This window comes from Schistosoma haematobium, chromosome 3 (genome assembly GCF_000699445.3).
Source record: "Schistosoma haematobium chromosome 3, whole genome shotgun sequence".
Classification (NCBI taxonomy): domain Eukaryota; kingdom Metazoa; phylum Platyhelminthes; class Trematoda; order Strigeidida; family Schistosomatidae; genus Schistosoma; species Schistosoma haematobium.
The window spans coordinates 28,299,301-28,313,352 of record NC_067198.1 but is presented as its reverse complement, the minus strand read 5'-3'; the positions used below and the strand labels follow the sequence as shown (position 1 = coordinate 28,313,352).

Here is a 14,052-nt window from a genome sequence, read left to right as displayed (position 1 = left end):
GTTCCGTACAAGTATGGGACCCCTCAGCAGTGTGCATCCACGTTCCCACACTCAGGTCCCTTTGTCTTGTGGTCGAGCGCTTAAACTCTAGACCTCTGAGCTGACAGATATCCACCTCAGGCAATGAATGCTGGGTTGTTCAATATCATGGATTGATTAAAGTTAGATACTGAAACCTCTGGATGTTGGTTCAGTGATCTGGAGGTTAAACATTCGCATGCGAGACCGAAGTTCTTGAATTCGAGTCTCATGCATGGGATCGTGGATGCAAACTGCCGAGGAGTCCTATACTAGGAAGAAACAGCCGTTCGGTGCTTCATTGCTTAGATCAGTTAGTGATTTCAACTAATATTGATCCGCTTCCTGTTCGTGGATTTCTCATTTCGTTATTCGAACATGTTTTCTGTGGACATATTTTGTGGTTTTACATATAGCTCATATTGGGTGTTATATCTATAGTATGTCAGTCATATTAACTTTTATACGTGCTAAAACAAGATATTTTTTCAATCACCTTACTCATTTCTCCCATATGAATTATTCTTTAGAAAAATACGTATTCAGACCCCATATCATAAATCAGTATTGTTGTTAGTGATTTTCGGCAAGGAACTTGATCTCTGAAAACGATATCTCGTAAGAAATAAAATCTATGGATTATTATTTCAGTGATTGAAATTTAAGTAATTTCAACGCTTCGTTTGCCTGATACTGGTTCGATATCTGACAAGAAAATAAAACCAGAATTATCGAACATATTTCAAATAACATAATTCCAACGACAATTTCATTTATAACCAATAACTTATAATTTAACATTACAGCTCACGATCTGTCTATTGTTAATCAACATAAATAATCGATTTGTATAGACGGCGAGACTACAATTTATGGATGAGCCAATCAGATTTAAGATAACGGTTCTTGGGTTTTGGGGCGAAATTCACTCATCCATTTGGTTAAATGTTTTTTGTTGTTGACATTTTAGCTGATGTCATTTCGTGATAAAACCCTAAATCTAATTCCTAACTCTAACCGTTTACTGTAAATCATATCTCTAATTCCTCGCACTGGTTTATAACCCTCATTTAATACTAAGTAGTACGTGGGCATTCTCAAGATCACTTTAACTTTGCTCATAGATTGTCTATAAATTACGGTCTCACCAAGTCGACTAGTTGAAAATCGAAATTATTTCAATTATAATTTTTGTATTTCCCTATATAAGTAAATACTCTGTCTTGTGTTTTTGTCATAACTGTGCATTTATATTCTAATCAATATTTGAAATAAGATACTTTGTAAGGATTGTGAAAAAACACACTTATAATCTTAAAACCATTGTGATGGTTTTTTTGTTATTTAATTAGACTTTGAAGTTATTTTATCAAGATATTTCTTCAAATAATTTTATGTTGAAAAAGTTCTTCGTCAATGTTTTTTTAGGATACATTAACACGTTCTTTATATGACTGTGCCGCACACAATGCTTCATATAATCCAAATGATCCTGGATCCGGTTTTAATGACGGTGGTCCACCAAGTGGTATGCATTGGATTCACTGTTTTTTACCTGTATCTACAGCTGGTCTATGTGAATTAAATGAAGAAATACCTCTTAATCAATTGATGCAAACAAATTATCCCTCTAATGATCGTCTTACAAATGACGACAATCATACTAATAATGAGAACGTTAATCATAATACATCCAACTCATATTTATCTGAATTAATGAAACGTTATCCAAATAAAAATTTAGTATTTAGTCCAGCACGTATATGTGTCAATCTAATACGTGCACAAATTCGTGGTATTGAATTAATTAATACTCTACAAGCGGTTAAACAAAGTTATCCGGATAGATTATCTTTGAAAGAATTTTGTAATCGATTTGTTTCATTATTACCAAATAGTTCGAAAATAAGAGAATTAAAACAGAATGAATCATTGAATAAAGCCGTAAGTGTTAAATTGCACAAACAAATGTATTTCTCATTCATTTTCTCTTTTTTTTCCTGTGTTGGTAATTCTGTTATCTTGTCTAATTATTTATAAACTCATTGTTCCGTTATATTCTTGCTTGATATGTGATACTACAGTACAATCTTAATATCTATTTAATTACATTTCTCTCGATAATTCTCTTCTGATGCTCAATTTAAATTCAGGGTTTGATTCTACTGGCTAATTGTTTATTCAACCTCTTTGTCCAAGTGATCTTTTGATAATTACTTATCATAATGTTTTATTAAACACTGTCTTATTATGGATGTTCACTAGTTAGAGATTAGATTTTCACTAAGTATTTTCAACAATAAAAAATGATATTGATAAAATAGCTACTTGCATGCCCGCTTTCAAAATTATGAAGTATTTCTATACTGAAGATACTAGTGTTTGCAGTTGTTGTTAGTAAACGTAAATTCCTGTGCGTTCTAGGTGGAATTCTCGGAGTTCTAGTGAGAAGCCGTGACCAGTGGAGCTAATCCTTGTCGGGTAGAGACAGGTATCTACCTCAGTACAACGGAAGTTGGTCGCGCAATTTCGTGGATTGGTTGATGTTAGAAACTGTCACCATTGGATGCCGGCTCAGTGGTCCAGTTGGTTAAGCGTTCGCGCGCGAGACCGAAGGCCCTGGGTTCGAATCCCGCTAGCGGGATCGTGGATGCGCACTGCTGAGGAGTCCCACAATAGGACGAAACGGCCGTCCAGTGCTTCCAGGTTTTCAATTGTGATGGTCTAACATCAATCGGTTCATGATCTCAATCAAAAACTTAATAATCTCCACAACCCCCATACTAGTAATAAATATACTGCTCTACATTACAACGAATGCAACACGATTCAAAATTCAGACCGTTCTATACCACTGAATTTCTTTACCATCTTCTTTTTTGGTGTTTCAAGTTTCTTTGATGTGTTATCCATATTGGCTTTGTGAAATATAATAATCTTAACAAACGAAAGTTGATTACAGTATGTGGTACTGACGAATCAACCAGATATTGGTTATTGCATTTTTATGCTTAGTACAAGATGCATTGACAGTTAGCTTGTGTCATACTGGAAATGAAGGGGAAATAAATAAAGCCTACTCGTATTTTATTATTGAGCTACTTAAAATTGATAAATATGACGTGATTTAAAGAATAGAGACTAACTTGACCAACTCTTAAAAGGGACACTGAATAACTGATTCGTTTTTGTCTGAAGAAAATAGTTGAAAATAAATCAACTTTAAAAATATTTATAAGGTTAAAAATTTTAGTAGTTCTGTAATATTTTCTATAATTAATGAACAAGCTTTCTATAATCTTATAGCTTCATCACTTTCCATTTTCATGAATACAACACTACATTGAACATTGTTGATCATTAGTTTCTTTTTATTATTTTTCTCGACATTAAAGATTGTTCATGAAATTCTGAATTCACTTCATTATTCACCAGAAACATTTCAACTTGGTAGTAATAATGTAAGTTTTGATTGTTGATTGTTTTTGTTTTGTGTCTTCCTATTGTTATCAAGTTAAGGTCACCTATACTTTTGCTGTTTAATTTGCACCTCGTGATATTGTGGTGCGTGCTACTTATATTGACATAAGTAGTATATAACTCGAGTCAGGAATGTAATGTTTGGCAGCAGAAGATTGGGAAGATCAAGAAAGGAAGAACGGGAATAGAAAGCGATTAGTATAGAAATGCAAGAACAATGAAGTTCGAGACAATTATTGAGCATTTTGTAAATTAGGTATTATAGTATGTTCTTTCTATTTTACCAAGTAACTCTGTAATTTTGTGCTAAATATAATTCGGTTGTCCTCAACTGTGTTCTCCTTCACTACAATATTACTCGCTAAAATTTGTAAAAGGACATTTAAATTTTTCTGTATTTTTGAGAATAATCATTATTGTAAAATACTGGACAGTGATTATACTAAAATCAGTCATATGGTTTATGACCCATAAACTATCCAGGTCATTCATTTTAGTCATGTGGATAGAAGGTAACTCATAATAACTATCAGAATAACCATTTAGTTAGCACTTTTTTTTATCAGAATGGGGATTTGTAGAGATTGTAGTAATGTTAATAGCTGAATTCATTAGTCTATCTAAGCTACACTACCATTGAAAACCTAGAAGCACGTCTGCCCAGTGCTTCCAGTCTTTCAATGGTGGCGTAGCTTAGATAGACTCATGAACTCAACTAGTAACATTTTTTTACTAGGACTTTTTCATTTTAGAACAAGTGTTTCTTTATAAACTTGAGAACAAATGCAACACCTTACCAGAATAACATGAATTCACTTCATTTTGTTAGTTTCTCATCAGTTGGGTACAATTTATAATTTTTCAAAATTGAAATCATACACGGGAGTTAACAAACTCGTACAAACAAAGTTGTTTAGCAATAAAATATGATACGTCATTGATTGAAGATTCAATTTATGTTAATTAGATTTTAAAAAGACAAGATCGCAAACAAAAAATTTGACCGATTACACAAGAGAACAGCTTAATACAATCTAATGATAACAAGAGTTGAGATCAATCAGTTAAGAGTGAAATTATGACTTTGAAAGAATTAAAAATAATGTCATTGAAGTAAGAAAAAGAGCTGGGAAAAAATACCACAATAAGATAAGGATAATGTAATCGCTGTTCATTTTCGAACAGAAATCAACTTTGTGGTGTTTGATTAATATGTATGCAATAAATTTTAGTAGATTAGATTTTGAATCCCTGCTAATCACCTTGAACAAATCTCAAAGTATCAACTTGATTAGTACCATTAGTCTTCGGACAAAAATACTTGGTTCGAAATCGATTCTATAAACTTTTAGGCGAGTTCACTTTCCAGTGATTGATGTCTTATTTACTTACATTACTTTCATTGCAGCAGATGTTTACATTACAACTCTTTATGTTTCCTATTTCATGACATTCAATAGGGTATAGTTATTCAGGTTTACTAGTTTTTATTGTAGCAGCGGTAATCGATCAGTGTTATTTAGTTTCAGAAAAAATATTCAGCCAGATGTAGAGATTATAATTATAGTAGATCCATGACTTCGATAGGTTTTTAATAATTATTGTTTATAGATATCAATACAGAAGGTTTGGTTTGATAACTTTCAATAGATTGAATGTTAGATAGATGATTAATAATAAAAATAATATATTTTTAATATCCTAATAAGTAGAAAAATTAAGTTTTCTGACATTTCGTGACTCAGTGTAAGGCAGGAAATATTAATTGTTATTTATAATACTGATGACATAGTACTTTTTACTTTATTTCTGTCCTAAAAACTAAATATCTTTATACCGTTGTGAACACTGGAAGCCGTAATCCACAAATATGGATAATTTGAATTATTGTATTTGTTTTTAAGTTCAATTAAACAGTCATGTTTAAACTGAGCTTATCAACAGTTGTATTTTATTTATTCAATTCAAATCCGTTTGAAATATTATTGTAGTGGTCCCACTGAAATCGGGGATTCATTAGGTTTTTTTAGTTTTTAGTGTAAATCTTGTGCCTTAAATAAAGGTACTTCTAATAGTTAAAGTAACCCATTGTAAAGAGAGCAAGAACAAAGATTGCTGCAGAATAATATGAATTCATTTTATTTTGTTAGGTTCTCATCAGCTGCTTACAACCTAAATTATTTAAAATTCAACATTATTACAGATATTGACATACTTATACATAAGAGGGTGATGAAAGATCAATACATGTGTATGATGATGTAGCAAAGATTCAGACAGAGTTAATGAGCTCATAAAATGTTTGATTCGAATAAATAAATAAAGTTAGAGAGGAAAAGTTCTGGAACATTGAAATAGTGATTAGAACTCATGAAAATAGATTAATGGTTATAAAGAAAATATGAATTGAAATCAATCATTTATGTATGATGTAATTTAAACTTCAGAAAGAGTTGGAGTAATGACGCAATAAATAAAGAAAGAGAGAAATAAACAAATAGAAATAAATGAATGAAAAAAGGGGGTTATTGTTACCAGAGTAAAGAAAGATTTATTACTGTCTCTTTTTGTATACATAGGTCTGGTTTTAGACGTTTGATTGCTAGTGCTTTAGCAAATTTCAGAAGGTTGGAGCATGATTGTTTAATAATCACTTTGAAGGACTTCAGTGTATCGACTTCGTGTACTGTGTCAAGGAGATGTCTTGCGATGGCACTGTTGGATGCTTTCAATCCATTTGATGTTAAACGTTTCGAAATATGTTCTTTGAATCGGACGTCGACTCTCCTTTATGTTCTACCAATGTAACTGCTTTGGCAGATACATGTGAATTTGTATACACAGTTGGTGGTAAAATGAAAGGGATACATAATCAAAGGTCGACAAGCTGATGAGAACCTAACGAAATAAAATGAATTCATATTATTCTGTACCAATCTTTGTTCTTGCTCTCTTTAAAATAATAAAGGGAACTATGTGTATGAAGTAACCCATTGTATTGTTAAATAAAAATCACATGAATTTAGCGGGAAAAATTTCGCTCCTTTTTCGACGAAGTTAATCAATAATTTTTTTGTTGGTTTTGTATTATATATACAGTTGAGGCACAAATAGCTCAGTGGTAATGTCTCAGAAGTACTAAAGTACAGCAAAGCAATCACAGTTATTGCAGTAATAAGAGTAGTAATAGTAGCAGTAATACTTCAAGACGTTATTGAAACGACCTAATATTAATAAAAAAAGTATTCGGGACTACAATAAATGACATAATCCATGGTTCTCATATCTGTCGAGCGTCTTACCTCTAAAATAATTGAATGTGTAAGAATTTTAAAACAAGAAAAAACGGAATAAATACACTTCAACAGATAATATGTTTGTTATTCTTCCACTTACAAAAGTTTATCAGTTATATTAATCATTGGGAATAATGAATAAATAATAACGTAACCTATTTGCCGACCACTCAGCTTTAAGTCATACCTTATTTATTTAACCCTACTAATATTTATTGAGTTGTCTAAAATAAAGCAGAAGAAATGTTCAACATTCCTGACCTACTGGTTAGAAGCTGAATGATTCTATCACTAAGCCAAGCCCATTCCTAATGTTTAATCAAGAACTTATGCTAAGTTGTTTTCTAAGGCGATGTCGTTTTTGATAACTACTAATAACTGTTTCGTAATTATCTTGTCGTAAAACTATATGAGTTGTTATTATTTAGCTTTCCATGTTTTTTTTTATTGTTTCATGTATTTATCATATGTGTTTTGCCGCATCTAATCATTAAATACTTCCTTTTTTTCTGGTTTACAATTTCCATTATTATTATTATCATTATCATCATCATTAAGATATATCTTCGAACATTTATCATTCCACAACTTATTCATCGAATATCTTATTCTCCTGAACTATCTATTGACCAAGAATTGATCCATGTTCAACCCGACTGTAAATCATTTATCATTGACTGTTGCAATGAACAACAAGTTGTGATAGTAAGTTCATTCTAAATAAATTTGTTTTTTCCATTCATAACAATAAAAGAAGATATATAGATATGAAATATTCTTGTTTAAAACAATTAATTCCTTTGGTTATCCAATTAGATAGTATGTAATGAGATGGTGAAGTTTATCAGAATATTAATGTGATTTACATCAGTTGAATACATTTCTAACAATCCAGTTTAATGACATACTAATTTGTTCAGATATTTAGATAAAAAATAAAAGACCTCTAAATTATTGAGAACATTAGAATACTGAAACCTAATTATAGGAGACATTGTTATCTACAATACTGTTTATATTAATATGGTTAAGAAGTCAATAAACCCATCTACACTCGTCTCAGATCATTTCTAAGTAACAATATGAAATTCTGATTGTATTCAGTCTTCTGAATTGCCTTAACTGTATACTTTACAATAAATAGATGACGGGTGTTTATCTTCTGTTCATATTGAATTATTGGGATTTATTTTACTTCATAACCATGTTATCACCTATTTATTTGCAAGTTAAGAATAATATCTCATCTGTATGTATGTACATACTTACTGGTAAATTGGTACGCTGTATTGTATGATGGTGTTTGACGTTTAGATGAACCATAAACATACTCTTTTCATTAATAATAATAATCATGATAATTATAGTAGTGATAATAAGCTTAATAATATTTTATGTTTAACTGATCGCCGTATTAAAGTTTCCATTTCAACATATGGCTAATCGACTTATATCTCAATAATAGGAAACTAAAGGTGTACATCCTTTCCAATTTTTCTTTATATTCCTTAATTTCAATAAATATCTTTTGTACAAAAATATTTCGTTGAATAGCTTCATTTCATTTTCAGTAGTATTTTTAAGCAAATGTAATCAATCTAGTATTTGTCTCATAGTTCAGATTAACTTTGTTTTCATATTGCACTAATTCAGTTAAATACAAACCAAAACATTCAAAGTAACCAAATAAACTATCAAGATTTTAAAAAATGTAAGTGCTTCATTATGTTAAATGTATTGTCAACAATTAAAGCTGCAAATAGTTGTCTCTCTGTTTTCTTATGTGTGTCGTTATAAAACTGTTGAAATCATAGCACGGTCAATGATTTGTGAATATTTAACTACAGAAGAATTAGATTTACCTAAGTAATGAGTGTGGCATAAACACGATGAACCCTAACAGCATTCATTTTTTGAAAACTAGTAATTAGTGAAATCTTACCAAACTGTATTTTGCTGTGTCACACGTTCGACTCAGTGCTTAACGGATTCTACTTTCAATCAGTAAATTATGTGTTTGGTAGACAGATAACTCTAAATGTGATTTATTTACTTATATTTCAAAACCGAAACGAATTTCATTGAATGCATTTTAAGGACTTAATTCTTATTTCAGACTGAAACTTTGAAATTAATTTTAACCTACTCAAATTTATAAATTTTAGGAAATATTTTACTGTCCAGAAATAACGCATCGTAGAATGCAAAGCGATTACTCTCTCTCTCACTCTTTTATTTTTCATCATGATATAGTTGTGTTTCCAATTGTAATTTAATGATTTTAGGATGATTTTGACATATTGAAAAGTACTGTATCAATGCATAAATTTATAGGCAATCAAAATATATTAACAGAGTGCTCTTACAAACAGTCAGGAAGTCTTATTCTTATTTGCACTACTGAATTGCCAGTGATTTCAAAAATGTTCAAAAACGAGAGACTTTTGTTAAGCAAATGTAACAGTTTAAAAAAAAAACATTTTCATCAGAAACTGGCATCCATAAAATAGTTGAAACTTATGTTAATAACCATATACTCAATGATACCAAACTTCAGGTTAGATTTCACAGTCACTGTATGAAGATGAAGCCCATGAATTGTGAAGTTAACTGGATCGATGTAAGAAAAACGCACATCAATCAAATGTAGTCGTAATTATTGAATGTAGGTAAAAGTGAATCTCCTTCAGTGACAGTTTACTGACCCAACGCCTCTGTATGAATTTCATCACCAACTAATTCCGTTTAGACAGCTGGATTATATCACTAGCCATCACATAAAAAAAATGTGATCCAAAACTAAGCAAATAAATCTGTGAACATTTCACATAAAATCAAATAATCCCAGAAACTTTTGCTTCAATTTATCCCGGTCACAGTAATGCCCAAATTTTATAGTTTCGATTCCACGTAGTATTTTATGATTGGATCAGTCGTAAGTCTTAAATGGCATTTTTATTCATCGCTCGTTTATTTTCAATAGTTCGCCAGTCTCTATTAATTAATAACGACCATCGACCTGTAAATTACATGAATACTTATACGTTTAAATGTTTGATTTCTAAACTTAGAAGCTTAATTGTTCATAAGCAGATAAATAAAAAGCTACTGAATAAAAACAGTGTATTTATTTAAAGTTAACACATTTTTACGCGTAATTTCAAAATACGTACAAAAATTAAAAGGTATTGAAATAAACAACAAGCTAAGATGCATTAAAATTGGTTGAAAGTTCACTAAGAAATAAAACAAACATTTACAATAGTTTCTATTGTTAGTTTGGTTTCTGTAGTTGATTACTATTTTCTCCATCGTATTATGTTGTTTTATTAAATGTGTCTACACTCTTAAAAAATGAGCTTGATTGTATTTCGTTTGTTGAAAATATTAAACAAACTGTGAATTTAACTGAGCATATTTCGTGTTTGAAATATACCATCACTATTGTGTATTTTATTAATCCGACTCATTTACTAAGTATTCATTCGTGTAGTCGACCATAAACGATTATTATTGCATGTGGGCCAATGATACTACCCGATCTCTTAAACCAAATTAATTGAAGCGGTGCTCAAACTTGTGACCAAGTGATTGAAAGGTCAAACTTTTAACTTCCTCTTCCCTCAAACCAGTACTTCATGTAAAGTTTAACGTTTTACAAGTATAATTATACATACAATATGAGAATTTATTTAAGAGAATATTTAATTAATGTATAGTGGATTGTGCTTCATTTACATACTTTCTAAGTGGTTGTAATGGTCCTTTCAAGAATAATCGATAAAACACTTGTCGAAATTCCTGCATTCTTTGCCAACAAACAAATATTGCTGAAGCATTCTGTGCAAATATACATTGCCATGCTATATCGGCAATATTATAAGCTAAACGTACTGATTGTTCCGATTGTGATTTCTCCATCACAGATGGAAAAAAGAAAGCAGCTAAATATGCAGCACATTGTGGTAAACTAAACAATAATAATGTTGTTGCTAAAATGAATAAAATTACACTAGCTGACCATTCTTTACTTTCAATCGATTGTGGATCAGCTAAACGTTCTTTGGTAAATGTTTTACGCATTTTTATCATAAAAATGATATTCAATACAAGTATAACTATTGTTTGTATAAAACCAGCATTATTAAATAATATAATAAATATTTGCAAAAATGCTTGACTTTCATGTAACCAACATGTTGTAAATGTGCCAATATCATGAAAATCAACTAATATTATAACAGGTAAAACACATAAGAATGAAATGAAACTAACTCCACCAATCAAATACCATGCATAATATACAGGTATTGTACGATATTTTAATGGATAATATATACATAAACAGCGATCTATACTAGTTAATAATAATAAATTACTTGCTAATGTTGATGTCAATGAATAGATACCACGATAGAATCGACATAATTCAACAGATTCATAAATGATAAAATAATATATACGTCCTTCACTAGCAAACGGTAAACCTTTCGCTGGTATCATCCATAGGATACCAAGAAATAGTATAGTAATTGCATCAGACCAACATATAAGTGACATATAAATTGATTGTCGACTTAATTTCTTAAATTCATATAAAAATACATAACCAATATAAATATTTGTAATGATACCGAATATACAAATAAATGGTAGAATGTAAATAGAAATTGCACCAACCATACTTGAAGTTATGCATAATGCTAAACTAGCATTTGGGTCACCACTGTAATATGCATCGCAATCCATTAAAGTATCATATGGTGTATCAATAAATCGCCATACTTTTTTAAAGTTGTGTTATTCATGATTTATATATATAAACATATAAGCTTTCGTTTAGTGAGATTTTTCGTCAAGTATTTTGACAAATTGATGTTTTATAGTAAGTCATAAGGAACTATTCATTGTGGATTTCGAAGCAGTATATATATATATATATATATATATATATATATATATATATATATATATATATATATATATATAGTGATTACCCAATAGACTTGAGTCTAGCGTTTCGTGTAAACTTTAATTATCTGGACACAATATTGTCGCCCTATATTCTATATATATAAGTAATAGTTTTGGTAATATCTAAATAATGATGATATCAATTCATTAAGGTCATTTGTGTCTGCAGTAGTTATCGATAGGTAAGAAGAACCGTATATATTGTCTTTAAAATCTGGAGAAAAACTAAGCAATTAATTAATTAATTCCTTTCCTATCTCTGTGACAATAAAAATGAAAAGAGCAAAACAGTCTTTTATTGTTGAGGATTTTGTAATTTTTCTTTCCTATCTTAAAATCAAGATGAATTAAATAATAAAAATAATAATTATAATAACGAATCAGGTCAATAATTTTATGTTACTCGATAAACTAATTGCTATCACTACTAAGAATGAGATGGTCGATTATTTATGTTTGTTAAGATTTTGTTATTAAACTATTTAATCCTTATGGTTACGTTTTATATTTTACAACTTAGTATTGAAATCAGACGATATTGATTGTTGTCAGTTTCTATTCATAGTCATTAGTGTGAATGTATAATAATATATAGTGGCCAAGTTATTTGGCTAATGGAGACATTACAACATGATCGATACAATTCAATCAGCACGAAAAAATTAGACAAACATTGATATCAGTCGTTGATAAATTGTACATATCTGAGTTGTACATGTCTTCATTCACGGTGTACAAAGCTCAGTGATAATATTTTTGATTGTAATATTAAGTGTTACCGGTCCTAACCTCACAATGAGCATCATTTCCCCAAGATCACAGATGCACACAGTTGATGAATGGCAGGTATTATAGAAGCTAAGTTATAAACTTCCTGTTGATTTTCATTTAACCATCATGTTATGGAGTCATTTAAACTTATGATCACAACGTAACTACATCGATAGAATTCTGCCAACTCTAGTGATTAGACAAACATAAAATCGGTTACTTCACAGTAATCAATAAGTGTTATAGTCTATTCTTTGGATATATTCCATATATGGGCAATAGTGGTTACAGTAGTAAGTTTTAATTTCGCTTATAAGTTCAATTCGTTTTCTAACTGGTTATATTTTTATTACAATGCAATTTACAGAAAGAAGATAAAATCAATCCTCATATTGTACCAAAGTACACAAATGCTGAGGAATGTGCATGTAACGTTGAGATAAATGAAAAGCATATTAACGGTAAGATGTATATTCTCTAATGTTTTAATACGAATTTCATATTCACACATTAACAATAGTTTCGTTTATAATATGCCCTGGTAGATGTTTTTTCTATATATATATATATTTTTTTTATATCCAGCTGTGTAAAACTGTACGTCAATGATGTGCATATTTGAATCTCATTAAACTAGGTAACCGCAGGTTAAAACTTCAACCCTACCTTGTTTAAGTCTTACATTAGCCTAAATATAATGAATATGTTTCATTACCCAGTGCAATAAATTGTGTACTCTTGATTACTGTTATCTAGAAAACAACTTCGAATGTAAAAGCGAATTTTATCGAACTGTGTTTAATCTTTTTCAAATAGTATTTTACATCATAAATCCAAATTTCATGAAAATTTTCAGAGTGAACAAAATGTTGTCAGAAATAGTTTATCCATTGTGAGTTTTCTGTTTTTTGGGATGCACTCCATGGATGAGCACTATATTGGTAGAAATTTGTTGTCGATATTACTGCTCGGTATCGCTTCGATCAACACTATCCTCATGGAAATAGGTAGAACAGAATTCGGAACTGTGAGTTCACTTGTTGAAAGTTTGGTGTTCTAACGATAGAACTAGCAGTTCTGCATAAGTATCAACCAATGGTAATAAAAAATTTTATGTTGCAACCAATGTAGTGTCTGGAACATACGTTGTCCCACGTTGTCATAATATATTCACACGATGAGACAAAACTAATTAGATGATTAACATAAGCATCAAAATAATTTAGTGACAACGATAAAAGAAACTACTGAACATTGAGAATACGGTTCAAAAAGGCAGAGTAGGAAGATGTATGTGAAGTAATACGGATATTCACTTTCTTGAGTCAGATAGAGTGAATGTATCTGCGTCAGTGTGGTCGATTTTGAGCCACATTACCTAAAATCTCCAAATATAATGAATGTTTTGAGTAATATTTAACTACAAATACTGTGATTATTTCACAGGTTGAAATCATGAGTCAGTTGAAGCTAGACCACCGTTGAAAACCTGGAAGCACTGGACGGCCGTTTC

At 30.4% G+C, this 14,052-nt stretch overlaps 2 protein-coding genes across 2 annotated transcripts in view; one reads left to right on the top strand and one right to left on the bottom strand.

The window, feature by feature from the left end:
- The window catches only part of MS3_00005435 (uncharacterized protein), a 95,696-nt gene that overhangs the window by 46,638 nt on the left and 35,006 nt on the right, over positions 1–14,052 (top strand). The window contains exons 13-16 of the mRNA XM_051213500.1: positions 1,447–1,962; positions 3,414–3,479; positions 7,353–7,499; positions 12,907–13,000. Coding sequence (XP_051069489.1) covers positions 1,447–1,962; positions 3,414–3,479; positions 7,353–7,499; positions 12,907–13,000 — 823 coding nt within the window. The remainder of the gene's footprint in view (positions 1–1,446; positions 1,963–3,413; positions 3,480–7,352; positions 7,500–12,906; positions 13,001–14,052) is intronic.
- On the bottom strand, positions 9,400–11,602 carry MS3_00005436 (uncharacterized protein). The gene has a single exon (XM_035733191.2). The coding sequence runs from the start codon at positions 11,541–11,543 to the stop codon at positions 10,503–10,505; it is 1,041 nt and encodes a 346-aa protein (XP_035588484.2). The 5' UTR covers positions 11,544–11,602; the 3' UTR covers positions 9,400–10,502.

Excerpts from the sequence above, each read along its gene's own strand:
- MS3_00005436 (XM_035733191.2), bottom strand. The coding sequence starts at position 11,543 with ATGGATTGCGATGCATATTACAGTGGTGACCCAAATGCTAGTTTAGCA.